Genomic DNA, 16,663 nt, shown 5'->3' with positions numbered 1-16,663 from the left:
ACATGCAAAGTTTTCATTTAGTCTACTCTAAGTGATCTTCCAAAACTGCAAATATGAAAAACTACATGTGCTGCACCCCTGGAAGGCTGTACCATCCTCAGCTTGCTTAATTTGTACTTAAAAGGGCATTTAACCTTAGGAAATTGTCCATAATATATCTGTGCTTTTTATATGCTACGTGGTTTTAGTCTGTTCAGAACTTAATTAATACATGGATGGCTTTCATCTTTGAGATCTCATCCATGGGATTTTTTTCATAATGAAAAATCCTACTTTCTCTCCCTGCCCTCGAGCATGGGTGCGGGACTTAGCCTCAACTCAATTAGTTCAAACCAATGACATTTTTTGTATTGGACCAATACCAAGTAACTATAGGGCCAATATTGCAGACACCAATACCAAAGCAATATTAATACTTTTAACATGTAAAGGTAGGTTATGTAGGGGAAAGCAGTGCATCATTATTTATGAGATGATCGAAATTAATTTGTAAATTCTGAACACTAAATCACTGTATGTTTTTACTTTTCACAATAATAGGTTAATATAATAAAACACACCTTTTACCTTTTCAAGTAGTTGGACACTGTTTTTTACAACAAAAAAACCCAACATTTATTTCATATAATTCAGTGGGCCACATACTGAACTTAGCAGATAGAAACAAAGTATTGAGCTGCGCTAGCATCGATCTGATATCAGTACCAGCCTCGAGATCAGATGCTATTTGGATCCGCCCACACCTGCTTGTCCACACCTGGATTAATGGGAGACAGCTCAGGCCGAGTTCAGGTGTTTTCGTTTGGATTTCTACAGCATGTGTATCGTATGTGTAGCATTTTTAGTTCCTGAAGTCGATTGTACACTGGAGGAATTATTCAAGTGAGTGATATTTGTTTCAGGCATTGCCTTTGTTTTTCGTTTGCTTTAAAGCCTCCCAATCATGTGTATCAGTCAGCCTATAAAGGGGAGCCTATAAAAAAGCGTTTAAGTTAATACATTGTGCCCTATTTCCTTAAACTGCTGTGCTAGTCCTGAAGCTTTCTGAGGGATGCAGCTACAACAACGCCATTCTTATACACTAACAAAGTCAGTTTCGTTTGGATTTTTTTTTTAAAAAGTTCAAATACTGATATCTTCTGGTGAATCTTTGAAACTACACCATCTGTACGGTGTCCCCGAAAGCTCATTTCAAAAGCTCATTGCGCTTTTATGTGCTGCCTTCACTGTCACGCGGGACTTTTGTGATTGTAGTTGCAAGGCTGCGGCAATTCACGTGCAAGAGCCATAGTTTCCAGCTTGAGTTTGTAATGAAAGTGCGTGGAGGGGGGTTTATAAATGCATTTGACTCGCCGCCTCTGCACCTGTTATCCACAAGTAACCACAAGTAAGCGCGTGACCCACAGTGGTCCCGCGCGGTGCTGACTAGAGAAATTACGAGCGGTCCTTGAAAGTAGCCAGAGCATCAGCAGCAGTAAGACTAGCAGCATCTCATCCCACAACAGCGCCATCCTTCCACAGTGTGTTTTGGTGGGAGAGCCTTCACAGGGAAGAGTCTGGCAACGAAAGGGTTAAGGGGTTTACAGGGTTCAGATCGATGCCTCCTCTCCCACACGTCGCCATGAACAAATGAATTCGCGGGGAATTAAATATCAATTTCACAAAGGAGAGCGAGTCCTGTGCTTTGAACCCGACCCCACCAAGGCTAAAGTGTTGTATGACGCTAAGGTAAATGTTTTGCACAGAAAGATGCAGACTGGTCGGATTTCCGACTTTGTATAAATGTGTAATTCATTCTAAGGGGGAAAGCAGGGTTGATTCTTTAAGGTGCGGGGCTCTAAATTTAGCTTGGGATGGCTGCTTAGGCCACAGGAAAATACGCTTGCACAAATAACGCCCAGGCTAGGTTCTCTTGATGTTTTTCGCGTGGTTTCCGGGTGTGTTTGATTAGCTGTGTGTCGCTCGCGGGTCACAATTTAGAAAAAAAAAAAGTCAACACAACGTTGACGTTTTGTAATGTTACCGGTTTGTTTGTGTGGAGGAGGCTGCTGGAGGGGGAATTTCACATGAAAATTCTGTTGCAGTCAGTTAGCATTAGAAGCATCTTTAAACAGCAGTAAGGGAGTTATTAGCCGGGCGGCTTGCCGTGCAAAGCAGATTAATGTCAACACACCAACCAAAGAGCGCACCACGACAGCAGGGCTGCTAACTTTGCACACACAGTTGTCTGGCTATTTCAGTTTAGTTGTTTGCTGGCTTTTTTTTTTTTAAAGCGGGCTAAAATTGTCCAGCAGACTGGTGGCTATTCTGCTGCCTGACTAGCTGGTAAGCTAACGCTCCAAGAAAGCTACAGTCTTTACTCCACTCTAGCATGGCTGTTGCTAACCTGCGCTAGCTAGTGGTTAGCATTAACAGTTATTTGCAGTTGTCTTACTATATTATATTAAATGATCATTCTTAGTGTCAGAATGTAGCTGATTTACGTGGATATTTTTTATCCTGATAAACCTGTAAGTATTTAGCTTTAGTTATAAGTTGGGTAATTACTGTTTTATTATGAGAGGTTCAAGGGTAAAGGGTTTATCTACACTTGTTTGTACTTTCTATGGTCTGTAATCCTTTCATAGCTTTATGATTGATAATGATTGCATTAACATCAAGATTCTGCTGAGTCTAGATGTTGCAAGTGTCAAATCCTGATTTGCAAAGTAATAACAGTCATAACCCTAGAGAGTAACAAGTGCAAGAGATTTTTTTAATTATAATAGACTGAGTATTACACATAACTTAGCTTCATATGCAGGTAATAACTAAGCAAATGGAGTTTTTGCATCATGTCTTGGGGTGTGATAGTATCCTAATATATTGCGTGGCAGTATCTGGTGTGTCTGTATCGCTACAATATCAATATTTTGTTAAATAAATTAAAATACCGTGGGAAAAGAACAAGAGTACACCACCATCCGGTTATATTGTTAGCCATGATATTGGGTGAGCCAATTTAATGTAAGTTAACAAACAAAACGACCAACACTGGACACACTTAGCTTGCTCTGAATTAGGAGGTAGCTTTGTCAAGCTAACGGCTCAGTCACACAAGTAAAACTAAGACAGAAATCTCTTTACAGCTATAATAATAGTGGTTGGTGATGATTGTATTGTATTTTTTTACATTCTGCAAGCGCAACTTATGGTGACTAAATGGTTGCTCAGAGCTTGAGGGTGTTGCGCTCGGGGCCACTTTTGATCTGAAGGTCGCCTGATTAGAGGCAACGTTTCTGCAAACAGTTACAGTCTGACTTGCACTGACAGCAGTCACTCTCACAGAGATTGTTAAAGGTTTGCAAATAATTGCAGTCTAAGTTAGAAATGTAGACCGATTGCCAACATGTTGCCATCACTCTGAAAGAGTCTTTTGTCAATGAGCACAACTTGAGGGGACTCGACTGGCTGCTAGTTGGTTGTATTCTGGTTTTATTCCTATAGATCAAGAAGGTGCTGAGTGCAAATGTAATGGTTAAATGTGAATTTCTGTCTATGTAGACAGCAGCAGATATGTGGTTTTTGAACTTATCTTCTGTTTTATCATCTTATGGCAACATTTGTGCAGGTTTTACTGGCAGTGTTGGTTTGGTCGGTTGACAGTCTCATTTTGCTGCAAACGATTACATAAAGTGAGATGACTTTCTTAATGAATAAAAAAAGATATAAGTAACAGAGGTGATAAATCACAGTATATGCTATTGCAATACTCAGCATGTAATATATCCTGATCAGTTTACTCAGTCTGCTGGTGTTCAATGCCGTGCCACCTGCAGACCACAACAATGTACACTGTGCTTGCCACAAATAAGTGATACAAAATCTCTTTGTTGGTCTGCTAGTTATGCTAATATGCAAATTCCTTATTTTTCTTCTTGTACTTGAACCCTTTATTGATTATTGACCCTTTATTAAAACAGGAAATGAATGATTACCCCAGAAAATGGTGGTGTTGGGTACTTGCTAAGTTATAAATAGATGTTTAGCAGGACTGCGCTAACTGTGTGTTCATGTTGCAGGTCCTTGATGTCTTGATAGGTACAGATGAACATGGAAGACGAATCCCGAAGTACCTGATTCATTTCAATGGTTGGAACAGAAGGTAAAGTTCTCCTTTCATCAGCTTTTGTATGAAGCAGTAATGTAGCACTGCTGTCAAGGCCACGCACTTTTAATTATTTATATATTTTGCATATATGGCTGTTTTTGTAGCTGGGATCGTTGGGCCGCAGAGGATCATGTCCTAAGGGACACCGAGGAAAACCGTAAATTACAACGTAAACTGGCTCGCAAAGCTCTAGGTCGCATGTAAGTTCACGTTCTAATCGTCTACTGACAATTATTAGCAATTACTTGATGATGAAGTTCTGAAAAATTTTGATTTAAAAAGTCCAGTGTGGTGTATTTCATTTCATTGCCTGCAAGTTTTGGATTTGACCTTTTGGAATGTCTGTCTGTAGAAAAGTCTGAGACAGTTTTTTTTCTTTTTGTTTCTCGGTGATAGGAAGAGAAAGGGATGGGTAAAGAGGCGCCGTCGTCAGTCTGGTACTAAATCTTCTCTGAAGACTCTCCCAAAGGAGGACGACAGCGATGACGCGTGTGAGAAATCTCTCTGCATCTCTTTGTCTTTTCCTCCCCGTCTCCCTCAGCAATCAAGTTAAGCGCCACGTGTTCTTTCTCCAGGCTTAATTTCAACTTCGGAAAGCAGCGACGGGGACGATTCTGACCCCGAGTCTTCAAATAGCGGGGACAGCACCTTCTCTGAGGACATCAACAAAATGGTAAAAGTTGATCGGCACAGGTTCAAGCGCATGTAGATCACTAGTTGCATTGCAGGCTTTTAGGTAACATCACTGTCAGGCTTAACTTGAAGTAAATGATCTTGATATGTGTAATTTGTGGCTAAAAAATTCAACTGTGGTTGTGGGAGGGATTTCTGGCCACGGAAAATCTACGCGATTGTTTTTATTGATCCTCCATTTGTACATTTGTTTTTGTATCAGAGGGTTGAGGCAGACGTGAATGTCAAGAGGGAATGTGAGGAGAAGGTCGTTCATGTTGACATCAACATCCCCGATGTTCTGAAGAAGAAACTGGAAGATGACTGCTTCTACATCAACAAGAGGAAGAAGGTGCGGGCAGCAGATCCTGGGCACACACCGCTTTCTAAAGCCTATATACAAAATGTCAACAGCTCATTGGTTGTTTTTGTTCTACAAATCCATCATAATTTAGCTTGGCAGCTAAAGGACGAGTGGGCACGACTCAAAGATTTCTGACACTGGTTTGTGTTTGGGAAGAATTGTAGGATATGGAACTGAAGCGTGTCAGTATTTGACCTCGTGTTGTTTTTCCTCTCTCAGCTCGTGATGGTTCCCTGTCAGACAAATGTTGTGCACATCCTGGAGTCCTACGTCAAGCACTTTGCGATCAACAAAGCGTTCATGGCCAACGAGCGGTACAGGCGTCAGCAGAGCACCACGCAGAGCGGCAGTCCACAGCCAATCCCTCCAGAGAAAAGGTTAGTATTAATGTTCTTTAAACAGTAGGGGAAATAAGGCGATCCAAGCATGCAAACCACTTAGTCTTCATTTCCAAGTGTCCAATAGAAAATGGTTAATGGGAATTAAAACTGAAACATGCTCTAATACATACAAATTTGTCCACTCAGTGGCCACTTTATTAGGTACACCTTTCTTCGAACATATTTGATCCCCTTTTGCCTTCAGCGCTGCCTTAATTCGTCATGTAAAGATGGCATTTGGTTCTTGTTGATATGATGGCATCACAGAGATGTTGCAGATTTGACCTTCTGAAAGTCATGGCAGAAATGGAGACTTAGATCAGACAGTAATCAATTCAATTCAATTTTATTTATATAGCGCCAACTCACAACAACAGTCGCTTCAAGACGCTTTATATTGTACAGTAGATCGTACAATAATACATACAGAGAAAAACCCAACAATCATATGACCCCCTATGAGCAAGCACTTTGGTGACTTCCTGTTAAAACTCCCTTTTAACAGGAAGAAACCTCCGGCAGAACCAGGCTCAGGGAGGGGCGGGGCCATCTGCTGCGACCGGTTGGGGTGAGAGAAGGAAGACAAGATAGAAGACATGCTGTGGCAGAGAGCCAGAGATTTATAACAAGTATGATTCAATGCAGAGAGGTCTATTAACACACAGTGAGTGAGAAAGGTGACTGAAAAAGAAATACTCAATGCATCATGGGAATCCCCCGGCAGCCTACGTCTATTGCAGCATAAATAAGGGATGATTCAGGGTCACCTGGTCCAGCCCTAACTATATGCTTTAGCAAAAAGGAAAGTTTTAAGCCTAATCTTAAAAGCAGAGATAGTGTCTGTCTCCCAAATCCAAACTGGAAGCTGGTTCCACAGAAGAGGGGCCTGAAAACTGAAGGCTCTCCCTCCCATTCTACTTTTAAATACTCTAGGAACAACAAGTAGACCTGCAGAGCGAGAGCGAAGTGCTCTAATAGGGTGATATGGTACTACAAGGTCATTAAGATAAGATGGGGCCTGATTATTTAAGACCTTGTATGTGAAGAGCAGGATTTTGAATTCAATTCTGGATTTAACAGGAAGCCAATGAAGGGAAGCCAAAACAGGAGAAATATGCTCTCTCTTTCTAGTCCCTGTCAGTACTCTTGCTGCAGCATTTTGGATTAACTGAAGGCTTTTCAGGGAGTTTCTAGGACTTCCTGATAATAATGAATTACAGTAGTCCAGCCTGGAAGTAATAAATGCATGAACTAGTTTTTCAGCGTCACTCTGAGACAGGATATTTCTAACTGTAGAGATGTTGCGCAAGTGGAAGAAAGCAGTCTTACATATTTGTTTAATATGTGCATTGAAGGACATCCCCCTCCCCCAACCAGATTTGGTGAGCCCTTGCAAACTCTAGCCTCAATTTTTTTCTTAGCTGACAGGAGTGGCACCGGGTGTGGTCCTCTGGACATGCAACATGTTAAAAATTGAAGCGGATGAGCTACAGAAGCAGAGATGCTCTTCTTTGCACCTTGGTTGCAATGAGTGGTTATTTGTCTTTTCTTCTGACCATTCTCTGTAAACCACAGTAACATTAATCTTGTTGAAATTATCCTCAAACAGGGCACTCGAATAGCTTCCCTTCACTGGGGCCTGTATAATCAACTCACACTTGTTACATCTCTTATTCCTTCCTGTTTTTTAATAAAGTGAGGAGCTGTGTAAGGAAATGGTCGATGGCCTGAGGATTACGTTTGACTTCACCTTACCCATGATCCTTCTCTACCCCTGTGAGCAAGCCCAGTTTAAGAAGGTCAGCTCCTCGAGGCTCTTCCTGGCCATGAATGAAAGCTCCCCCTGCTCGAGCAAGTAAGTGTGCTGCGATGAATCCCTTGCGCCGCATCAGAAAGCACTGCGTTCAACTGCTGTGCTGTTTATTTTATTTTTTATGCATTTGCCTTTGCTTCCAAAGCACCCAAAGAGAACGCAGTCCAAGCCCACTGGGGCACAACCCGCCTACCCCTCAGTCCACAGACAGCCAGCCAGCCCTAAGTGACATCTCTACTACCACCCCCACCACTCCAGCCCCAACCCCAAAGCGCCGGCGCCACCCCGATATGGACTGCATTTCCTACCAGTCGCAGTCACTGAGGCGCTCTACCAGGAACACGTCCGGAGGCGACCGTCCAGCTGAGGGAAGCAGCGGCGGTAATGAGTTTAAGTTCCTCCTGGATTTGATGTAGCTTTATGTGTGTTTACACAAACTCAACTTAGAAATGCAACATATGTCATGATATAGGTGGAGGCAGCGCCACGGCGTCACCGCAGCTGAAACGGCGAGTGGTCGACACCTCATCGCAGCCCAAGTTCTTCCTTAACCTTGACAAAAGTAAGCTCCGCGTCTCTGAAAGTACTCTGTGTGATTGTAAGTTTGCGAAAATCACTATCATGTCGTAGCTGCAAACCTCTTTGAAACCCTACAGCGTAACCTGACGTGCACCTCCCCAAAATTCCCTGCAGAAGTCTAAATCAAATTTGACTCATGATTTAACTCATTAGAATCCTTAATTCGTCCACATAAGTAGACAAATCAGAACAGAATCAACTTTTGGAGATTTACTTTCCTGGATGATTGAGAATGCATCAAGACATAAGTAGACGAGTGTTCACCTGGTTCTTCGTTCTTCTTTTAAACTTTCTGAAGCAGGTCTTATGTGTAAAATGGCAATAGTAGCAACTCTCTGCTAAACGATTGCTCTACTAGGCTTGTATTGTCACAGGTCACGGTATGCTCAAGTACCACAGAATGAGACCAAGCATTTCTCTGTAACCGTATTCTTTGATCTAGTCGCCTGTGCAGATAAAACCTCCCCAACATTGACAAACACAGCTGCCGTCAAGAAATTTAAAAGCTATGTAATTCTAAATAAAATGCAAACCAACAAGAAGAGTTTGCAAGAGTAGAATGAGAGGTTTCGGCTCTCGGGCTCCTGTGGAAGCAGCTCCCAGTTAGGTTGAACAACTCGCTCATAAGGGATCGTTGGTGTTCTCTATCAAATTTGGTGTAGTCTGGAAACTTTGTCTTTCCCTCAGAGATGCAGATTAATTTATTTTTATGTTCTTAGGGGAATGTTTGCATAATTACACTCACTTCCAGAAGGGGGAGACATGAGCTCCTCACTGCAGGCTTTATTGTAGCCATGTTTCCTGATTGGGTGAAGATCAGAATAACGCACTTCCTGTAAACGCACAGTGATTGTGTTTGAGTGCTAACTTTGATTTTGTAGTAACCAGTTTAGCCCAGTAGGTGGTGTTATCTCACTTCTGTCCTCCCACATTCTTCCCCTCTTCAAAGTCAGCGAGCTGCTCTCTGCCAATAAAGTTATTACAGTGAACTCAAGTTAAATGTAAAGAAACATTTTAGTTAACAAAATGAAAATAAAAAACAACTATTTTGTGAACTTTACATTTTATTTTAGTTAGTTTTTAATGATTTTATTATTATTCCTAAATCGTACCTCTGACACACACCGTAATAATTAAAGACTAAAACTAGCAGTGAAATTAATAAAAACTAAACATTTTCAAACTAAGCTGTAATAAGAAAATCCACACTGGAAACTAACTGAAACTAAACTGAATTTAACAGGTCCAAATGAAATGAAAACAATAACTAAGCTCTAACAGTTTGAATCGTTTCCTTTGAATGTTTTTGTTGATCATCGATAGCGTGCTGTGAAAATGTGTGAATAATTAACAGAATCAGCTGATCTGTCTTTCTGGCAGTGATCTTTCCTTTTATATTCCCCGTCCCGCAGAGACTCCAGTGCACAGCGGCTCCTCTTCCCCGTTGCCTTTGACCCCAAGCAAAGAGCGCAGCGGCCCTTTCTACGGCCTGGAGAGCCGCAGAAACAACGAGCTCAATGAGGTGATGAAACTGCGTGATTATCTGGAATGTGGGAATTGCTCAAAGGCACTAGGATCATTTTATGTATTGTAATGTGCTGGTGTAGGTTTGTATACACCACCCAGTTGACAGGAGATTGAAACATTGCACTCACAACTCCACTAAACTGTGCTGTTCTGTTTGCTCTGCCCAGCAGGTTTTGAGTTGGAAGCTGACTCCTGATAACTACCCTCTGAATGACCAGCCTCCTCCGCCATCCTACCTGTATGGGTCACAGCACCTTTTGCGACTCTTCGGTCAGTTTCAGTCCAGACACGGTTTTTGCTACTAGCCTTTTCCCCACACTGAAACACTCCCATAATCCCTGTTTTTGGCTTTTAGTGAAGCTTCCTGAAATCCTGGGAAAAATGCAGCTGCCTGAGAGGAGTCTCCGAGCCCTGATTAAACATCTGGAACAGTTCCTCAGGTAATCGGTTGTTAGTTAGGAGACTTAGATCAGCAAACCTGATTCACGCTCAGTTCTGCTGGGTTCACAAAAGCAAGAGTTTAAAAGGATGGACAAATCACTAGTACGCCCAAAATAACTGAGAATCACGAAAACAAAAAGGAAAAGGAGGAGCAAGTAAATGAGAACATGGAGGGGAAAGCTGGAGTGAGAGGGAGCACGTGTTGGAGGGAGGGAGATGAGTGGGCGTTACACAAGCGCCGGAGTCTAATCTTTAAATCCTCCCGAGTGATCTTCAGTTCAGCTGCTCCCAAACCTGAGGGGATTTAGGTCCTCTGGTTCTGTAATCAAACGCACGCAGTGCCGCCTTCTGCCATCAAGCAGCGCTGTGGAGCCAGTGAGCCGAGCTCGGCATGGAGCGGGAACAGATCTCTTCTCTGAGAGCCGGCGTGGCCTCTTTCATCACTTAAGTGGAAAGTGTTTATAAATGGATGTCGTTAAAGGGTCGTCAGGGAGACGGTCAGTTTGTCAGGACAAGGTGAGGAGAGGGGGGCGTGCAGCAGGAAAGGATGGGATACATCACTTTTTTTGTTTGTTTGTTGGTTTTTGTTTTTGTTTGTGCCCCTTTTCTTGTGTCAAACATCATTGTCATAGTGTGACTATTACACTATTACCTCAAGCATTAGCAGTGCCTCTTGGCAAGGCGATCCCATCAGCAGTGGGGTAAACATGTGCAGAAGGTTCTCTTAATTCACTCAACTGCTGATCGCTTCTTTCTTTTTCTGAAGGATCATCGTTGTGTTAAAGGGCACAGAGCTGTTCCAGGATCAGTGTTGCTCTCTGATGTTTCCTTCATGTCTAATTAATATGTTCACCATGTTGCAGTTGGTGAGACCCTGAACACAAACTAACATAGTGGAATTTTTTTTTTTCTTCTTCTGTTTTTATCTGTAATCAGCCTTGTGGCAGATTGTGCCGAGCGGGCAAAAACTGATTGATGTCGCAGGGACTGATGTGCATTGCATTCTGGGATTTGGCCACAGTTGATCTCTCACTCTCTCTTTCTCCGCTAGTGCAAATACGATTAAGTGTGGGGCGCACGTGTGGGGCACGTCATGGCATATGTACCTGTGTCGTTTCTGATCCAGCGCCAACGATGACAACGAGGCCTAAATTTCTGGCACAAAAGAGGCCCCAAACTTTCAGATTTTATTCTTTTTATTTAAAGTTTTTAAGACAAAAGAGTCGAGCTTTGCTTTGATTGCTTGTCACGCTTTCCCATCAATGTCCCATTAGTTTGTTTGTTGTTTCTTAAGTTCTGCTCTGATGAGGATAATTTGTTTGCATTGAGATTAGGAAGGCCGGTGGAGCTAAGATGAGATGGCAAGATTTAGAGGATTTGGCCGAGTGGCGGATACTAAGAAGATTCCAGATTAGTTTTCCCCGCTACTGATTAGATGGGAGGGTGGGGTGGGGGTGGGGGGATTTTTCACTCTTTCCCTCTCTGGCTGTCGGTCAGTCGTCTTCTTGGTCTTTCTGTCACATTGATTGGTTATAGGGATTGATTGGTGGGGTGTGGGCTTTGTCTCCAAAATGTCCAAGCTGAGGGTAGAAGGCGACAGAGTGTAGGATTTATGTGCAACACAGCCAGGGATATCTAGGAAAACACAGGCTGATGTCAGCTAAGACTAGGGGTGGGTTTAAAAAATCGATTTTTTTTAAATTCAAATCTATTTTAGCTTGAATAAAGCGATATCAATTCATTAAATCCTGAATGGATTTTTAAATGTATTTTGCTAGAAAAATGCCAGAATCTCAGGTTAAAGCTCACAAAACTATTTCACCAACAACCAAACAGCTAAAACTGAAAATGAGAGCAGGTAAATTGATTCCTCACAAAGACGTAAACACAAAGTGTGGATCGTTCACCCAACGACACGTACATGCCATCGGGGCTGAAAGCCGACATCTCACAGATTCTGATGCTTCAGGTTTTGTCACTGATTGAAATTCACTGAACTAGCAATAAAAGAAGATCCAAACTACGCTTCACGTTTGATAAACATTGTCATGAATTCCCTCTTACTTTGGCTGTTTTGCTTCCACCACGATAAAATCACACTTCCTGCGCAGCTCTCATTCTCTTTCTCTGTGTACTTCAAGAACAGTTTCCCATCTAAAATCTCTGTTTTCTGCATTATTTTCTTGCTTATTGTACACCAGTCTACCTTTGTGTACAGCGCTGTTGGCCGCTGTTTTTGTTTTTTCAAAAATGACTTCCGACAAGAAAGTCTCATTTCTGCTGTTCAATATTGAAGAAATGTAGACTTTTTAAATATCAAAACGGTTAGCGGTTATATTAAAACCTGTGCTCTGCTTCACTTCAGCAGCATCAGGTAATGTTCATATGTTGATTCATGGTTTTCTTCAGTTTGTGATCTACTGCAGAATATTTTTAAGGTTATCTGCTATAAAAATATTTTATCCTCAGTTACTTTGACACAAAGGCATCTGCTACGATGCTTACACCTCTGAAGTCTCACAAGTGTCAGCTTTGTTTTTATACATAGATATAAAAATATGGATATGTACTGATAAATGATCAGAATTATAATATTTCTGACTGAGTCAAAATTTGGACCTTGTAAATCAGAATTGAATCGATTATAGAAATCAGTGACTATACAGGGAGTGCAGAATTATTAGGCAAGTTGTATTTTTGAGGAATAATTTTATTATTGAACAACAACCATGTTCTCAATGAACCCAAAAAACTCATTAATATCAAAGCTGAATGTTTTTGGAAGTAGTTTTTAGTTTGTTTTTAGTTTTAGCTATTTTAGGGGGATATCTGTGTGTGCAGGTGACTATTACTGTGCATAATTATTAGGCAACTTAACAAAAAACAAATATATACCCATTTCAATTATTTATTTTTACCAGTGAAACCAATATAACATCTCCACATTCACAAATATACATTTCTGACATTCAAAAACAAAACAAAAACAAATCAGCGACCAATATAGCCACCTTTCTTTGCAAGGACACTCAAAAGCCTGCCATCCATGGATTCTGTCAGTGTTTTGATCTGTTCACCATCAACATTGTGTGCAGCAGCAACCACAGCCTCCCAGACACTGTTCAGAGAGGTGTACTGTTTTCCCTCCTTGTAAATCTCACATTTGATGATGGACCACAGGTTCTCAATGGGGTTCAGATCAGGTGAACAAGGAGGCCATGTCATTAGTTTTTCTTCTTTTATACCCTTTCTTGCCAGCCACGCTGTGGAGTACTTGGACGCGTGTGATGGAGCATTGTCCTGCATGAAAATCATGTTTTTCTTGAAGGATGCAGACTTCTTCCTGTACCACTGCTTGAAGAAGGTGTCTTCCAGAAACTGGCAGTAGGACTGGGAGTTGAGCTTGACTCCATCCTCAACCCGAAAAGGCCCCACAAGCTCATCTTTGATGATACCAGCCCAAACCAGTACTCCACCTCCACCTTGCTGGTGTCTGAGTCGGACTGGAGCTCTCTGCCCTTTACCAATCCAGCCACGGGCCCATCCATCTGGCCCATCAAGACTCACTCTCATTTCATCAGTCCATCAAACCTTAGAAAAATCAGTCTTGAGATATTTCTTGGCCCAGTCTTGACGTTTCAGCTTGTCTTGTTCAGTGGTGGTCGTCTTTCAGCCTTTCTTACCTTGGCCATGTCTCTGAGTATTGCACACCTTGTGCTTTTGGGCACTCCAGTGATGTTGCAGCTCTGAAATATGGCCAAACTGGTGGCAAGTGGCATCTTGGCAGCTGCACGCTTGACTTTTCTCAGTTCATGGGCAGTTATTTTGCGCCTTGGTTTTTCCACACGCTTCTTGCGACCCTGTTGACTATTTTGAATGAAACGCTTGATTGTTCGATGATCACGCTTCAGAAGCTTTGCAATTTTGAGACTGCTGCATCCCTCTGCAAGATATCTCACTATTTTTGACTTTTCTGAGCCTGTCAAGTCCTTCTTTTGACCCATTTTGCCAAAGGAAAGGACGTTGCCTAATAATTATGCACACCTGATATAGGGTGTTGATGTCATTAGACCACACCCCTTCTCATTACAGCGATGCACATCACCTAATATGCTTAATTGGTAGTAGGCTTTCGAGCCTATACAGCTTAGAGTAAGACAACATGCATGAAGAGGATGATGTGGACAAAATACTCATTTGCCTAATAATTCTGCACTCCCTGTACTCAGCCCTAGCCAACAGCATCCTTGCACTGTTGTCGTGTAAGCCTGTCATGTCATCTTCATCTGAAAAATGGCTCATTCTGAGTATTTATTTGTTCTCCTTTTTGCTCTCTTTCAGGTTTCTGGCCGAGTTCCATGAGGATTTTTTTCCAGAGTCCGCATACGTGTCGGCATCAGAGGCTCACTACAGCATGAAACAACCGAGGCCGGTTTACTGAAGGAGACATGGGTCGCCCACCTCTTCCTTTGCTCGTCTCTTCCCTGACCTCTAACCACCCCCCTCAGCTTGTCTAGCGCTGACCTGTCTGAGGTCGTGTTTACTGGACTAAATGTCAGCTTTCTCTGGATTTCCGATTTCTTCGCCTCTGGCCCAACATTAGCTTTCTGGGTGTTGTACTGTGCAACATTTGCTTGTACTGTCCCCACTAACCCTCGCCTATGCTCTGCGTGTGGCAATGTCACACGCGCGAGGCCACGCCTGTGCCGCTTTGCTGTGGTTCATGTCGAGGGCAGCTTTCTGTAACCCCTGGTAAGACTGAAATCTTAGAAAACTGCTAACCATCAAAGCCTTGCTTTCTTCACTCTAGTTCAGAGCTGCGACCACATTACGGTGCTCTGCTTGTCTGCCTTCCCGATGAACCCATTTGGGATACTCGCAAGGGCTTTGTATGCAGATTTGCTTGGGGTTTTTTTTTTGTTTGTTTGTTTTTTGTCTTTAAGCTTAGCCCCATCAAAGTCATGGCTTCCTATTCATGGCAGCGCTGCCACCAACCTTCTGTATACAGTTTCCCTGAGGCTGCATTAGGACTCTCTCTCCCTGTCCTCAATGTTTTCCTGCTTTCACTGAGCTGATCAAATTCACGGACTGTTCAAGAACTTTGATTCAGGACTGATTTCTTTAGGTTGTTGAAAGTTTTATGGTCTGTTCAGTGTCCTGAGATCTGCTTTCCTGCTTTGTTTTGCATGTCTGATAACTGTCAGTCATCTGATTTTTATCTTTTCTTCCCTCCTGTCAGTAAGAATCAGGTGCAATTTGTCCTAAAGCTCATCTTCAGTTAACGGGTAGTCTTAATGCACAGTTCTTCTAGACCCTGAAGCTTTTTTTTGGACCAGTTCAGTTTTGAATTTTATGTACAAATGTACAATTTTTAATGCAGCAAAAGAAACGACGTGCTTTACTCGTGAAATTGTGAACATGTAAATAAATGCTAAACGCCTGTTCATCAGCATGTTATATTTCTTTGTACACCACTGGCTCACTCCAATAATACCTCAGTTTGTTTTGGCCGCACACGCTATGCACAGGATGTCTGAATTTTTCTGTTTCACCTGAACGCTTTTGTTTCCTTCCAGCTCTGTTCATAGTTCAAATAAAGACGTTTTCTGAAGGCTTGCAGCTTATTTACATAAGCGCGAGGCACCGAGACGACTTGGTGCCCCTGCCAGTTTTGTGTATGCACTTCTTACACCTTGGTGCCTTTTTCACTATAAGATGAATTAGCAGGAAGCACGCAAGTGGATTGTGATGGAGCACTTTAAATTTGGACACAGACAGGAGAATTTTATCAGCTGCCTCGACCTTGCTTGTCAGCACGCAGCAGATGATTTAAAATTGAGGCGGTGGAAGTTGCTGCCACAGCTTGACATTTTGATTCCGCCGTCTTTGTCAACAGGACTCTTCTGTCTCGCAGCAACTTAAAAGCGACCCTTATTGAAACTCCTGGTGCTCGTTTGTACTGTTTAAGTGTGGCACCACCGGCAGTCATCCAAGGTGATAAAATGACTGAGAGAATAAAATAACTACAGTAGCAGGAAGATGTGTTTAACTGATGGTGTACGATACTGCCACAGCCAGCTGGACTGTTGGTCTGATCGATGTCTGCTGAATGTGGATGAGTGCTCGTCTCAAGAGGTGGCCATGTTTTTGGCACTTATTTAAATCGGGTTCTGAAACAGCACTTGATTTAATGTGTGGGGGAAAGTTGGAAATACTTGTCATAGTGAAGTCAGGAATGTCACCACGTAATTCAGTGGATTTTAGGAATGAGGTCAGAAGACTGTAGTCCGCAAGGCTTTTTGTCTTGGGATTGGAGTGAGCTTACAGGGGCCACTGTGTCTGTAAGAGCAGAAAAATTCCCATCCAGCCATTTTCTTCTGCTTGTCAAATTCAGGATCACATCTGAGCTCTCACAGGGAGGAGATACAGGCGGGATACACCCTGGAGGTAGCTGAAGGGTCTACTTCAACGGGGATGCGTGGGTTAGTAAGCCATGCCAAACCTAAAGTTTTTTTTGTATTACGAAACCAAACTAAGTCGCCGTGGTAACTTATCCTGAACACGTAACTTGCTCCTAGTTAGGAGCAAGTGTAAGATTGTAAATATAATGAAAACCTTGTGCTTCTACCTAGTCTGTTTTAAGTCCTGTGAATCTACACATTACACCCCTGTTGGGCTAATGTGCTTTTTTTTTTTTATGTGCCTTATCAACATCACAAATGTCAGATTGTTGCTGG

General features: G+C 42.4%; 1 protein-coding gene across 2 annotated transcripts; it reads left to right on the top strand.

Annotated features, from left to right (window-relative positions):
* Positions 1–1,467: 1,467 nt before the first annotated feature.
* LOC146360916 (MSL complex subunit 3-like) lies at positions 1,468–15,537 on the top strand. Of its 2 annotated transcripts, XM_084921943.1 has the most exons (15): positions 1,468–1,728; positions 4,062–4,144; positions 4,255–4,350; positions 4,547–4,641; positions 4,726–4,823; positions 5,046–5,174; positions 5,406–5,563; positions 6,072–6,134; positions 7,263–7,421; positions 7,525–7,760; positions 7,852–7,941; positions 9,371–9,480; positions 9,656–9,755; positions 9,841–9,925; positions 14,268–15,537. In XM_084921943.1, exons 1-15 carry the CDS (start codon positions 1,630–1,632, stop codon positions 14,365–14,367), a joined length of 1,701 nt encoding a protein of 566 aa, XP_084778069.1. In that variant the 5' UTR covers positions 1,468–1,629; the 3' UTR covers positions 14,368–15,537. The 2 variants fall into 2 exon arrangements, with proteins under 2 accessions (XP_084778069.1, XP_084778070.1); XM_084921944.1 differs by lacking the exon at positions 6,072–6,134 and having other exon boundaries at positions 1,469–1,728.
* The last annotated feature ends 1,126 nt before the right edge of the window (positions 15,538–16,663 follow it).

Source organism: Perissodus microlepis, chromosome 23 (genome assembly GCF_051167445.1).
Source record: "Perissodus microlepis isolate ML-2025 ecotype Zambia chromosome 23, ASM5116744v1, whole genome shotgun sequence".
NCBI lineage: Eukaryota > Metazoa > Chordata > Actinopteri > Cichliformes > Cichlidae > Perissodus > Perissodus microlepis.
This window is presented reverse-complemented; position numbering and strand designations above follow the sequence as displayed.

Bases quoted from the DNA above. Each gene is read 5' to 3' on its own strand.
- LOC146360916 (XM_084921943.1), top strand. From the start codon at position 1,630: ATGAATTCGCGGGGAATTAAATATCAATTTCACAAAGGAGAGCGAGTC. The intron at 6,135-7,262 runs GTGAGAGAAGGA...TTTTTAATAAAG, and splicing joins ATCTGCTGCGACCGGTTGGG to TGAGGAGCTGTGTAAGGAAA. The intron at 7,761-7,851 runs GTAATGAGTTTA...GTCATGATATAG, and splicing joins AGCTGAGGGAAGCAGCGGCG to GTGGAGGCAGCGCCACGGCG.